Source organism: Ochotona curzoniae, unplaced genomic scaffold, assembly GCF_017591425.1.
Source record: "Ochotona curzoniae isolate NIBS_2020 unplaced genomic scaffold, NIBS_Ocur_1.0 contig_1274, whole genome shotgun sequence".
Classification (NCBI taxonomy): Eukaryota; Metazoa; Chordata; class Mammalia; order Lagomorpha; family Ochotonidae; genus Ochotona; species Ochotona curzoniae.
Window position 1 is genome coordinate 10,960,791 of NW_024465023.1, and position 14,690 is coordinate 10,975,480.

At 47.1% G+C, this 14,690-nt stretch overlaps 1 protein-coding gene across 10 annotated transcripts in view; it reads right to left on the reverse strand.

Moving 5' to 3' along the window:
- KDM6A (lysine demethylase 6A) overlaps positions 1–10,297 on the reverse strand; it is a 138,548-nt gene extending 128,251 nt beyond the window's left edge. For 4 of the 10 annotated variants that reach the window (XM_040999613.1, XM_040999603.1, XM_040999586.1 and 1 more), the window contains exons 1-2: positions 9,680–10,230; positions 9,386–9,449 (exon numbers count right to left, since the gene is read on the reverse strand). In XM_040999613.1, the coding sequence (XP_040855547.1) occupies positions 9,386–9,449; positions 9,680–9,840 (225 nt within the window). In that variant the 5' untranslated portion in view covers positions 9,841–10,230. Of the gene's footprint in view, positions 1–759; positions 1,294–9,385; positions 9,450–9,679 lie in introns of those variants that run through there. The other 6 variants (XM_040999592.1, XM_040999566.1, XM_040999595.1 and 3 more) reach the window with 4 other exon arrangements.
- Between the last annotated feature and the right edge of the window lie 4,393 nt (positions 10,298–14,690).

Below are 14,690 nucleotides of genomic sequence, written 5' to 3' on the forward strand. Positions count from 1 at the left end.
GGGAGTGAATCATCGGACAGAAGATCTTCCTCTCTGTATATCCGCCTTTCCAATAAAAAAATAATAAAAATAAATCTTAAAAAAAAAAATATTTCAGTGTACTCACCTCAGGGTATATTCACTTTCTGATCCAAGGCAAAGATAAGAGCCCAGAATTCAATGTGGGTCTCCCACATGGAAGTCAAGGAACAAAGTATTTTAGAGCCAGAAGCTGCTACTTCCCAAAATGCACATGCAGGACGCCGGAACTGGCAGCAGAGCCAGGATGGGATGTGGACATCCCAAGCCAACCTAGCCAATGCACCAAGTATCCACTCTGTTCTTGTTTAAAACATGTTTAAAGAAAAAAAAAAGCTTAAAGCAGTACAAGCCTACAGTATTTCAAAAAAGCAGTAATCCCTAAAGCAAATTTAAAATGCCCTCCCTTCCTTCTTATAGACATTCTGTCCTCAAAGTCAACTATTATGTAACTACTTCTTGAGTATCATTTCAAAACTCCTATCAGAATCTCTTAAATTGACCCAAAAACTCTCATTTAAGGATCCCAAGAATCCATTAACAAAGATAAATTCTGTTATTAGTGCGACCAGGAAAGGACAGAATACACAGTATAACATCTTTTCAAGATCTGCTAAAAGCTGAGTTTTTAAAATGTTTTCCAAAATGAAATTAAAAATGTCTTGCTAATTTCTAAATCAAAGAGTACCTGCAAGAAACAATAAGAACCTTTCCAATGTGTAACTTGTTAAACTGACTTACCAGAAACTTTCAGAGTACTTCATACTTTGTTCCTGCCACTGTCAGTCACCCTTATACTTAATTTCACTCTCTTTGGAAACTAAAGTTCACTGTAGGCAAAGAATATTCATCTTATTTTCACATAAAATATTTGCACTAAGCATCAATTCCAGAACTCCTGATACTCTATTTATTGTCCTAACCTACAAAACAATAAGAAAAACCGATATAATTATATGTTAAGTTTCAGAGTACAGTCAATTATGCATTCAATAAAGATCAATTAACTGGCCTACAAATAAATACACGTGAGCCCTAAATAGTCTAATCACCTTTCAATTATCAGACAATTTGGTGGTTTTGCTTAACATAAATTAGCTCTCTAGATACATTTTAAAAATATTATTAATAATGCACAATGTTATCAGTAATTAACATCAATTTTAGAGAGTTCAAAGCAACATTATGAGTTTCACAGTAAAACAAGAAACTTAACAAAAACCCTTCCAAATATATATAATATTGATACTTATATAAAGCTAAATGTTACATAACCTAAATCAGAAAAAGATTTACTGTGTAGTTGGCCAAGCAATGAACCTTCCCTCTGATTTAATGTGGTCCATCACTCCATGTTATCACCTAAAACACAGAAATTCATATCTCAGGTAGTTTCTCTTGCCAACATGCAATGTCTTAGGGGTGACAGTCATTCCCTCCTTAATCACTCCAATCTGTAATTCTACAGAAGGAGCTGTGCAGTGAAAAAGAATACCAGAAGTGCCCATCGGGCAAGCATTTGGCCTAGCAGTTAAGCCACCCTTCAGGATGTCTGTGGCCCCCAATGGAACGCCTGACTCCTGATGCCAACTTCCTGTTATCTTGCATCAGATGGAAGCAGCAGCTCAAACAGAGGGGCTCCTGCCACCCACCTGGGAGACCTGACCAGAGCTCCAGGCTTCCAGCTTCGGCAGCCTCCTCCCCCTTGTGGGCATCTGGGGAGCAAACCTTCAAAGAAATGATTTTAAAAAGTGCCTGTTTATGTGTTACTGTGCTGTAATCTCTTACTATACTTCATTACCAGGGACAGATCAAAATTTTAGCAAATGCATAATGGCTACAAGATTGTTTCTCTAGATGAAACAGTAACAGTTTAGAAGACAATATTCCAAACCAGAAAATACTTTGCAAAATGCATCAAATTAAACAACTAATTTTCAAACACAAAATATGACATTATTTCTGTGGGGTTTTTTCTATGTGGTTACTAACCAAAATAACAAACTTCTTAGCACTGAAACAAACATATCCTTTTTCTAAGTGTCAGAAAATAAATAAGTGTAACAAAGGATGTTTCTAAAACATCATCAATACTCAAAGATTATATTATTCAAAACACTACCTATAGAACAGACCTAACAATTTCCCCCATCATTTACAAGGAATTGTTTTCATAAACAAGACTATGAAACTATGTATTTCAACTATTTCTATTACCAAAATTTTTTTAATTTTCTTTTTAATATCGTTTACATATTTGAAAGGGATACATACCCATGTGGGCCTCTGATTAGAGGGGGGAGGTCAGGTATCAAGGAAGGTGAATGAGACAAAATTTTTTTCTACTGTGTCTCCAGGGGAGGAGGGAGAGGCAGCCACTCCCTCTTATCAAACTGCATCAGCATGCAGAGATGGGGAACAGTCATTTGATAACGCCCTAGAGACGCCAATGAGGGGGAAGAGTGTTTTGAAGGTGTCATTTGAGCGACTTTCATAGTTCTAAGACATTGTCGGCTTCACCGCACCAGCGTTGAGAAAATCTTTCTAAGATCTATTGGCTGAAAAAGTCTATCTTAGACTTCCAGACCCAGGATATGCTGCAAAGCTGAGCCAGGAGAATCATCCAACCTGTTCTGCTTTCCATCCTCTGCTAGGCAGCTGATAATCCCCTGCAGGCTTAGACAAGCTGTCTGTCACACCCTCTGTGTGCATCTGGGCATGCTGTCCACTGCACAGGCATCAGCAACTGAGGCCTGGTCCAAAGTTGGACCATACATCCTGTGATTTTCCAGGATGGCTGAGTTCTGAGTCCAGCAGGCTAGTCAGGGAATCCTCCAAGAAACTTCACCTGGGGTGATCTCAGACTTGACTTGTATGCACCAGACAGTGCAGGGTCAGGTTTGAGCAACCACCTGCACCAGCCAAAATACACACCAGTGGATGAAGCTGCCTGGTTAGTCATGCCCCAGTACAATATCTCACACGAACCAACAAGTACTACAGCCCAGCCAAAGCAGCCCACCACAGACCCAGTTCTTACACATGCCAGAAGGTGCCATAGCCTAGTCAGGGTGATCCTCAGTAACTCCCATGGCCCACGTCCAGCCCTAGTTTTTGCACGTGCCATCCTTTGCTGTGGCCTGGCCTGGCCTAGCCTAGCCCAGCCCACATCCCATTTGGCTCCCATGCACACCTCGGGGTACTACAGCTTAGGTCAGGCTGACCTGCCCCCAGGCCCAGCCCTCACAAAAGCTGGCAGATGCAGCTGCCTTGCCCAGTCTGGTATCCCTCCATCCCTGGTTCTTGTTCTTATCAGCAACAGGGACAGCCTAGCAAGGCAGTGTGTATGTCCAGTGCCCCTGCCAAGAACCTGCCCAGCCCTGAGTCTTGCATGTGCCAACAGATGCTGCAGCCCAGTCTGAGACAGCTCACCCCCCAGGTGCTATAGCCTGGTCCAGGTTAGCTTGTCCCTGGTCGCAGCTCTTGCCAGAAAATGCAGCAGCTTAGCTTAGCCTTGCCCACTCCCAACCCTCCTATGAACTGCTGGGTGTTGTGGTCCAACCTGGCCTGACCTGTACCCTGTCCTGGCTCTCACTCGTGCCAAATGTGTGCTGTGGACTGACCCTGCCCAATCCAACCCCAGTCCCGGCTCACACATATGCCAATGGGTGCTGCAGCCCAGCCTGGTCTAGCTTGCTGCCAGCCCTGGCTCTCATATTCAGCAGTGGAAAATGCAGCCCAGCAGGTAAATCTCCAAAGTTCCCCCACCAAGCCTGTTCCCAGCCCTGGGTCTTACACATGCTGGTGGGCACTCTGACCCAGCCTGATATGGCCCACCTACAGTCTGTCACTGGAAGGTGTTGCAGCCAAGCCCAGCCCGGTGTGGCCCACACCCTGTCCGGGCTCTCATGCTTGCCAGCAGGTGCTCAGGCATACTGAGCATCTGGAACAGGGTGGCCCTGACCCAGCCTGGCCTGTCCCCAGGCCCTGCCCACACAAATGCTGATGAGTGCTGCAGACTTACCTGGCCTGGTCTGCCCCTCAGCCCAGGCTCTTGTGCTCCCAAGAGGGAGCTGTGGACTGCTAAGGGAGTTCTCCAAGTTCCCCTACCAGCTGGTTCCCAGCCCTAGATCCCACATGCGCTGGTGTGTGCCATGGCCCTGCTTAGCATGATCTATTCTCAGTTCTGGTCTTTGTATTACCAGCAGATACTGCAGCTTGGCCCTGCCCAGCCTCCTCCGAGCCCTGGCTCTGTGTCAGGTGGGTTCTAATTAGGTAAGTTCTGTGGTACAGCCTGGTCCAGCCAGTCACTATCCTGTTCTCTGCATAAACCAAGGGGAGCTACAGTTCCAAAGAGTTGAGCTCACAAGTCCCCTTCAGAATTTTCCCCAGATCTGGTTTTCTCACATTCTGGTGGATGCTGTGACCCAGCCTGATGTGGTCCACCCCTGCTCAGACACTGGCAGGTGGGTTCTATGGCCTCGCCCAGCCAGGCACACCCCCAGTAGGCAGCAGGAGATGCTATATAGCCCAGTGCAGGTCTCCCATGTGGGCAGGGTAGCGTGCCTTGACCCGATCCAGACATGTCTTCCTTTTTCCCCCCTCCAAACCACTCCATCTCAGCTCCCTTGCCTATCTGGGAGTGCAGGAACCCAATCCACAGAAGTCTCTAGAAGGCATTTCTTCCTGGTCAAACATGCCCTCAGCCGTTCCACACCAATATGTTCTCAGACCCCCTTCCCCAAGCAATCTGCAGGCCCACCCCCCAACCTACGGGCAAGGACAGCATCACCCACCCAGAGCTCCTTGCCTCCCAAACTAATATTTAAAAAAGAAAAATGAAAAACAAACAAACAAAAGCAACTATGCTGGCATACTGGTATAGTGAACACAAATTTGGCATTAACCAGAGTCAGAAATGCTTGTCAGCTACCAGCTATTTTCTCCCAGGTACGAGGCAACCTAGGCAGTTGCCTATAGCTGGGACCAAAAACTTTTACATGTCCACTATTTTAACACTAGTAATTCCCGGGGGGAGGGGGGGGACACATAAATGTTTAAATACTAAACAACCCATATCTTTTAATTAATCTTTTCATTAATAGAATTACTAAGGAGGGTCTGGTGCGATAGCTTAGCAGCTAGTCTTTGCCTTTTACGTACTGGGATGCCATATGATCACTGGTTCTAATCTTAGTAGCCCGGCTTCCCATCCAGCTCCCTGCTTATGGCTTAGGAGAGCAGTCAAGGACGGCCCGAGGCCTTGGGACCCAGCATCCATGTAGGAGACCCAGAAGAACCTCCGGGTTTCTGGCTTCATATCGACTCAGCTCCGGCCATTGCGGCCACTTGGTGAGCTAATCAGAGGACGGGGGATCTTCGTCTGTCTCTCCTCCTCCCTGTATTGACTTTCCAATAAAAAAATAAATGAATCTTTAAAAAAAAATTACCAAGGAAACTTCCAATAAGGTAGACTATTTTAGAGAAACTTAAAAATAAAGTCCGTTGCTGTGACATAACAAAGCCACCACCATATGGTCAGAGTCCCCACTACACTACTTCCAAGCCAGCTCTCTGCTAGTGTGCCTGGGAGAGCAATGGAAGATGGCCCAATTCCTTGGGCCCTTGCAACCACGTGGGAAATGCAGAAGCAGCTCTGGGCTCCTGGCTTCGAATTGGCCTAGCTTCAGTTGCAGCAGCCATTTGGGGAATGAAACAGCAAATGGAAGAACTCTCTCTCTGTTCCCCCCCCACCCATCCCTCTCGCCACCCCAATCCCCGTAACTCCGCCTTTCAAACAGATAAAGCCTTTACAAAAATCAGTTAAAATAGAACTGTTCAAAATAAGCAACTACTAATTTCAGCAACAATTCAAATATAAACATGACATCCTATTAGCCTGACACAGATAATACCTTCCCTAGTTTAATGTAATGATACTCTGTAGTACTCCTAATATACATTTATGTTATGTTATACACTGTAACTCAATTCCTTACTAAAATAAAGCAAAAACGTTCTTAAAAGTCACTGCAGTTAATCTCTAGTAAAATGTTTCACTTAATTACTTTCCAGTAACTACACTGCAATTTTGAAAAAATTCTGAATTTTATCAAAAAACTAAACTTTACAGAAAGTAAATTGTTCCAGATCACGTTATATCACAAAAAGTGATTAATCAACGTCTAGCTGGCTACAACATTAGCGTAGAAAGATTACTACAAAAGCAATATCTTAAATTACTACTTTTTAACCCAAAGCATGGTATATTAAACAGCAATGATAAACAAAAATCCTTTCAATAACTAGTGTAATTGAATCTGATAAAAGTATTCAAACCAAGAGAAATCTGTGCCTTTGGTAGCATTCTAGGGCCAAGTAACGGACATTCAAATGTTTTTAACTTCCTAAAGCTTTTAAGTCAAAACTTGCATTTTTTTTTAACTTAGAAATATAAATTTAAAACCTCAAAAATGATCCTATAATTTATACGAATAAAAAATTTTGAAAACAAAGAATAGTTAAATTTCTGTCAGAAAGAAACATACAGACTATATATGTTTTTGAGAGAGGAGGAGGAGGAAACACAAAAAACAGACAAAACAGAACTCCGCCCTCAGGTAAGTAGCCTGACTATCCCAGAAGACAAAAGCCATGTCTTGTTTTTAAGACTTCCAAAGAATAACAATTCTGAAACCAAAGCAAATCAATGATTAGAAAGAAAAGAGGAAAAAAAAAAGAGGAAAAAAAACCCAAAGGAAAACAAGAGAAGAGAAAGAGGAAAAAAAAAAAACAAGAATGGAATGGAATGGAATGGAATGGAATGGAATGGAATGGAATGGAAAGGAAAGGAAAGGAAAGGAAAGGAAAGGAAAGGAAAGGAAAAAAAAAAAAAAAGAAAAGCCGGCTGCTCGGAGCTGTTTAAGAGCGCTGAAACTAAATAATTCAATCCTCCTTGCAGCAGGACACCAGGCCATGCATTCTATTCAGAACCCAATCCAAGCAGAGTGTGCGCGGTTATATAATGCGAAGCTTTACATTACACGTTGCACTGGTAATATTCAGGCTCACAAGGACACAAGTAGGAAGCACACGAGGTTGCAAGCACACACAGAGAATGGTCTTACTTTAATGCTAAAGCCAGTAAACCTTGACCTAAGCAGGTAGGACCTCACAAGCCGAGTTTAAAGCAAGGCGATTACCTTCCTTCAGCTCCAAAACCAACTTTGCAGTTTATCAAATTATTATCCAAGATTTTATGAAAACATACAGAAGCTTTGTAAGTTTCTAATTTATATGGTTGTAGTCAAAAAATCATGCAAAACTTCACACATAAAAAAAAAACGTGAACACTGTTTCCAAATTAAAGTTCACTAACGCATAGCTGCAGAGTTCAGTATTGCAACACTGAGAGTCAATGTGAGGCGCCATCAACTGTGAATTTAACTGAATACGAGCATTCTAAGACATGAAATCAACTGGCTTTTTACACACTATCCGCATAAACATCAGATCCAATTTATTTCTTCATCGTCATAACCGAAAGCAACAGACTTGGTCAAACTTCTCCAAATAAATGGCACACAAACTTACTAATCCCACGTTAGACCGACGATAATCACTCGAAAACAAAATGCTGCTTTAACTTTAAATCATTCATTTCATCTTCTGGAATGACAACTTTTACCACAGTCAAGTATTTCTGAATAAAATATCTAAGTATTCAAGCTGCAAAAAGAAAAACTTGAAGGCAGGAGAGCAACTATCATTGTTTCAGGGCGAGTAAGTGCTGGCCCTTCCAGCGAGGATGGCATGAAGCAGATTAATACTCTCACAAAAGTTCAATTCAAGTTTTCCCTACCAGTCGAAGGGACTTTGGGAAAGCATTATTTCCGGTCAGCCTTCTGATCATTACTTGCCATGGAAATGCCTTATATTTAGCTACTTCTAAATAAAACAAGCATAATTGCAGATAAAAGGGGATTAAAGACTGGCACACCAAACCACAGACAAAAACAAAGAACACCTAAACCAAAAACACCAGCTGAAGAATAAAATGCTCAGCTTCAGACATTTCAAACTTCCTTTTCCACGGCAACAATGAAGCTGGTGTCAAATGCAAATCTACCGATTTCGGCCAGAAAAGAAAAACGTCCAGGGTCCCCCCCTCCCCCCGCACCTCTCACGCACTCCGAAGTTTCAGGGTCCCAATTAAGAAAACATGCTAAGACCATTTCTAGCAGACTTCAACCAGCAGCCATCAACTGATGGAGACAGAGGGAGACTCCAGCCTTTGTTCAACAGCTCACGGATGGGCAACTAAACGTGCTACAGGTTGATCGCGTTTCCCAGGCTCGGGCACCCTGCTTCGGGGAGCGAGAAGGGCACGAGAAAGAATTCGGTGTGCAAATGCTCTTGGATAATTTTTACAAAGCACCACCAAGTGACACACTCCCAAGCAGAGGCCTACTCATCACCAGTGTTTATTTGCATGTTTACCTCGCCTCCCTCCCCGCGAAGCCTCCCCTTCACTTTCTCCTCCCACTCTGTCCCGCCATCTTGGGCCGATAGGAGCAGCCATTACTTAACTAAATGACAGTGCCAACAACTTTCCACACAAATAAACACAGACTACACCCCGAATCCTGTCGGGCCTCCGCAGGCGGACACGCAGAAAAAAGGGGTGCCAGGAAGAGAACACATTCACAAATACCTGCGCTCATCTCTAGGACAGAAAAGACCCCCCCCCAAAAAAGTAAACAAGTCCCCTAACTCAGGTAAAGCACCTACCAATTGAGCTACATGTCAACAGAGCAATGGCAACTCTTCGTGGACCTAAAACTGCATGCCAACTTCCCCGTTCTGAAAACAAGCACCCAAGAAAACCCAAGACGTTGGACTGACCAACAGTGGACACCACGGACAGCCCACCTGGAGGAAAACAATAATAATGATAATAAAATAGACACACACACACAGGGGAGGCCAGTAAGTGGGAAATCCGAGGGTGATGGCACACTCGAAGGACCCCTAGCTCCTACGTGCAGCTGGCAGCTCACCGGCCTACCCTCTTGCCCCATCCCACCCCTTCCCTCCCCCCCCCCAAAAAAAGCTGTAAAAACCGCAAGCACTTTCGCCGCCCCAGTCGAGCAGGACCCCAAGCGCTGGCCGTCTCGGATCCCCCCGGCTCCGAAAGGAGCGGGCCATTTCGCAAGGGAGCAAGCGAGGGGGCCGGCGGGTGCGGGGCAGGGCGCGGGCGGGCAAGAGTTTTCCGGAACCCCCCGGGCCACCGTTCCCGGCCACAATGAGCGCCCGCCGAGGCGGCTGGGGAAACCGAGTCCACGCTCCGGCCCGCGGCTTGCCTTACCTTGAGCAGGAGGGCCTTGGTCCTGGCGCCATCTTCATGAAACCTCACGAAGCCGAAGAGGCGGCTGTGGCAAGAGACACAGGGGCGGCTTTCGTTAACGCTCTAACAACCTCACAGCCCCGTCCCTGCCCGAGCCCGAGGCCCCGGCGGCGGCGGCGGCGGCACTGCCCGCCCGAGAGCGCCCAGCCGAGGTGCCCGCCCCACCGGCGCCGGAGGCGAGCCGCGCTCGGGCCTCCCCGCCAAGGCGCCGCTCGCCCCTCCGTAGCCGACCCGGCGAGTGACGGCGGCCGCTACCTGTCCAGTCCGCCGAGCGCCTCCCTCTCCTCGGCTGTCAGGCTGGGGGACGCCTCCTCGCTCTCGCCGCTCGCTTTTCCCGCCGCCATTTTCTTTTCCTCATCACCGAAAGCCGCGGCGGCGGCGGCGGCGGTAGCGAGCGACACTCCGCAGGATTTCATGGAAACGCAGCGAATTCACAACTCCTCCAACGCCGACACCCCCCCTCCCGGGCCGGGGCACGCAACGACTCCCCCAGTCTCCGCGCGGGACCGGCACACCAACTTTATCGCCGCCTCCTCGTCCTCCTCCTCCTCCTCCGCCACAGGCGAAGGCGAAGAAAAATCCCAACGCGGTAGCGGCGGCGGCGGCGGCGGCGGCGGCGGCAGGGGCTGCGGGGCCCCCCGGGTAGGCAGCGGCGGTGCTTCGGCTGTACGTTCACATCGCGGGGGGCGGGCGGGGCGCAGCCACGGGCAGGGACGGCGGGAAGAGCCGGAGCGCGCGGGGCTGGGGAGCACGGGGGCAATTCGATGGAGACACAAACTTCCCCGGTACCAGCACAAAGTTGTTGTAATTGTGTCACACAGCGAACCCCACGCCGCCGCCGTGACCCCCCCTCCCCGCCCGGCGGGCGCAGCCAATCGGCGCGGCCCGCTCGCCTCACGTGACCTTTGTTGACTCACGTCAGCCGTGGCTCCACTCAACTTGCTAGCTGCTGAAGCCCCGCCCACCGAGGCCGCCACCGACTGGGAATCGGGACCAACGCCAGTTAGGGCCGGTGGTTGGCTGCTGGGCGCGTCTGTCCCTGGGAAAGGGTGGTCACCGAGAGAGAACGGGCGGTTAGGTTGTGCTGCTTAAATACACTGTGCTAGAGAATGGAGGGTCTGGGCCGTGTCAGCTGGGGAGCTGCAGCGGGCTCCGGAGGGGAGGGGGGAGGAGGGGGTAGGGAGGGGGTAGGGGAAGGAAGGGGGAGCATGGGGGAGGGAGCAGCAGCGGGGAAGGGCGAGGTCCGGCACCGCCCGCGGCGGGCGCCGAGCGGCACACTGGGGCGCCATGGACGCCCTTTGGCAGCGAGCTCGAGGGTGGGCCCGGAGAGCGGCTTCGGCCGTCCTGCACCCGCGCTGCGGAACCCCGGGCCCGCAGGATTCTAGTGCGGCTCGCGTTCTCGAGAGGCGGCGCGCAGCCCCGAACCTCGCAAGCCTCGGAAGAAGGCGCACACTAAAATAAAAGTCTCCTCGAGGAGTGTGCCCCGGGAGGGGCTGCCAGGCTCTTGCCCCGCGGCCTGGGCGCCGCCCTAGGCCTGGCCCGCTCTCGGCCCGCCCCCCCCCCCAAAGTGAAGGGGAAAAGGCCCCCTGATGCCAGGCCGGAGGGAATGAAGAGACTGCCTGCCAAGTCTGGCTCGCTGACGCTGGCTCCCACCGCCCAAGGTCTGTCTGTTGGCGGCACTTTGGAGCCAAGTTTTCTTGCTACCTGCGTGTACCCTGGGTCTTAACCGTAGTTGTTTAGGATTATTCTCAGAATAGGCAATGAAACATTGTGAGGCGGGGTTCTGCGGGATATTGGGATTTACTGCTTGTAATTTCGCTGGGCGCCTTCCTCCAAGAACCGGGGCTGCTGGGATTGTGGGCAGGCTTGGGAAAAGAAACATTCAGATCCCCATCATTGGTTGCTGTTCCGTTTAAAAAAAAAAAAAAAAAACACCTCTTTTCTACCCCTATGACACGCGGGAACCTTTAGACAATAATTTTCTTGTTCTGCCTCTCAAGCACAAATAAAAAGTCAAGAGTCCGTGGCTTACTATACGTGTAAGATAAAGAAACCAGCATCTTGTATCAACTAAGTCCTTTGAAAAGATGGATTTAATAAGATATGGCTCATGTGACAGGCAGGTCTGCTAGCAGGGCATAAACTCCAGTCTCCCCAGGGTACGGGTGAAAAAATAAATGGACAATGAAGACTCCCTTTATGTATATTTATGTATATGTGTATATTTTGATTAGCAAGTTGCCATCTGTACCCAATAGATAAGATGTTAGGGGGAAACCTCCCAAAAGTTTGTGGAAAATGGAATTGAAACATGAGTATGTTTTGGTGCCGGAAAATGTGAAATCCGTACATAGGTTTTTGTTTTTTTTTTTTTTTTTTCACAAAATGCGTTTCCCATGAACCTTTTCAAGGCTTCTCATATTTAAACCTGCATTTTAAAATAACACGGTGACGCTCTGGTGCTGCATAGTGCATAAATCCTGGCAGTGTTCACCAGGACGCGATGGCAGTCCCAGCTGATTTTGCTCACACTTTTGGATTATTCCCCCGAGAAAAGACACTAGAGGAACAAACTGTACTTTTATATAGATTATATTTCATGTTTAATGACTTCCCCTGAAGCATCGATTCAGGGTTTTTTTGGGTATTCTGTCTTCCTTGAGTGATTGAGTACAGAAGGCTGAATATTTTCTACAGCTAAATTAACAAATGCATTATTCAATTTTCCAAAAGTGGTGACCTTGAAGACTTGGGAGCTTTTGGGCTCTTTGTATGTCTCTGTCACATGCGCACACAACGTGTGTCTCACACGTGTTCAGACTTGAACAGAGCTTCAGATTCTCTTTGTGTTTCTCCGTGTTCCTGAAATTAGCTGGTCCCGAATCCTTCCCTTTGCCCATTCCCAATACTTGAACCCGTTCCTTCCCACTGGTGCTGGGTGATAGCTGCAGAATTGCCTCCAGCAGATGCCCCGGTGTGAGAGTTGGAGTCAGGCAATACTGGGTTGGAATCCTTGCTCTGCACAGTCTGGGTGGCCCTGGCAAAGTTACTTATTCTGGAAGTGAACACCCTTGGGTCACTTGCAACTCTTAGTATGTATCCTCCATCCTTAAGTGTGAGACAGTTTCCATGCAATAGCATAAGCCCTTACATCATTGTAATTTTTTGGATCCTGCCTAGTTTATTGTCTAATATGTGTAAGATGGATGTGAAGCATCCAAGGGCTCCATCTTTCACTAAAGACAAAAGAGGACGTGAACTAAGTGATTTTATAATTATTTCTGTGAAAAGTGAATCTGAAAACCTATGTGGCTGAGTGGTAGAGCATGCACTCTGAAATCACATACGTCTAGGTTGAAATTCCAACTTTATCACTTGATAGCTGAGAAGCCTTCAACAAATTACTATAAGCTGAGCTTCAGTTTTCCTACTGTGTCACTTTACAACATTAAAGATTATATACTGGGCCCGGCACAGCAGCCTAGTGGCTAAAGTCCTCACCCTACACATGCTGGGATCCCATGTTGGTGCTGATTTGAATCCCAGAGGTCCTACTTCCCATGCAGCTCCCTGTTTGTGACCTGGGAAAGCAGCAGAGAATGGCCCAAGTCCTTGGGACCCTGCACCCACATAGTAGACCTGGAAGAGGCTCCTGGCTCCTGGCTTTGGATCAGTGCAGCACCGCCATTTTGGTCAGCTGGGGAGTGAATCATCTGGACGGAAGATCTTCCTCTCTCTCTCCTCCTCCTCTCTGTATATCCAACTTTGCAATAAAAATAAGTAAATCTTTTTTTAAAAAAAAAAAAAAGCAAGCAATTACAAACTCACTTAAAGCAAATGAACAGCTAAGGAGTTTCAGCAAACAAAAAGGAAGGTTCAGTAAATACAAGATACAAATAATGGTTGTCAAGTCTGTGGTATCTGTTGTTATTGGGCGTAGAAGTCCAGACACTTCTGCCCATTGTATCTTGGTACTGGAGCCTCCAAGAAAACAGCACACAGTCAAGCCCTGGATGGAGCAATGCTTCACCCACACAGAGAAGACATGGACCAAAATTGGCTCAGTCGGTGGCCATGACCATGCACCGTCACTGGGTCCTCTGGCAGACAATACACTCCTGTGTTACCCAGAAGGAACGCGCCCCCCTCCCAGCAAAGGACAGATAGTAGGATGGTCAGGGTGCCATATAACACACGTTTAAGCAGAACAAAGAAGCACACACTGAGTGAGAAACCAAAAAGAGAAGCCCCCACAAGATGAAGACTATCACAGGCTGTAAGGACCCTTCATCTCGGTCACGGAGAGTCTCATAGTCGGGAAGGAGTCAGGAAGACTGCATTCATGCCATAAAACTTCAGAACTGGAAAATACGATAATAATTTTGAACTCCACTATGTGAGTCCAATAACAGAACGGAGAGTGTAGAGGAAATAATTACTCAGCTTCAAGACAGAACAATAGAAAAATAGCCTATCTAAACAACAAAGACAATAAAATAGACTGGGAAATTAAGTAGAGCTCCGGAGATACGTGGGACTGTAACGAAAGACACAGTATGTTCATGAAGAAATAATTTATTGCAACACAGTCCTACTCATTTTTCCATATTGTCTGTGGTTATTTTCACACGACACAGAGCTGAGTAGTTGCAACAGAGAATGTATGTGCAGTGCCCTCAACACGTCATAGTTCTGCTCCGTGCCCTACAAAGCACAGTGCGTAACTTGGTATCATTGTGAGTAACGCATACATATCACTAGAAACATTTTTAAATATTTATTTATTTTTATTGCAAAGTCAGATATACCGAGAGGAGGAGAGACAGAGAGGAAGATCTTCCATCTGATGGTTCACTCCCCAAGTTAACGCAACAGCCAGAGCTGAGCCAATCCAAAGCCAGGAACTTCTTCTGGGTTTTCCAGCAGGAGCAGGGTCCCAAGGTTTTGGGCTGTCCTCCACTGCTTTCCCAGGCCACAAGCAGGGAGCTGGGTGGGACATGGGGCCGCCAGAATTAGAACTGGCACCCATATGGGAACCCCGTGCATAGGAGAGGACTTTAGCCTCTAGGCTACTGTACTGGGCCCACTAGAAACATTTTAAGATTATCAGTGCATACCTATCACATCAAAACAAGGGAAAAAAAGAACTGGACTTTAAACGTGACACTTTTAAGGCACAATGGAGAGTAGACTATTTTATCAAATTCAATGACGAAGCATTTATTATACAATAACACTATCGTTTTCATAGAGGAATACAATAAAT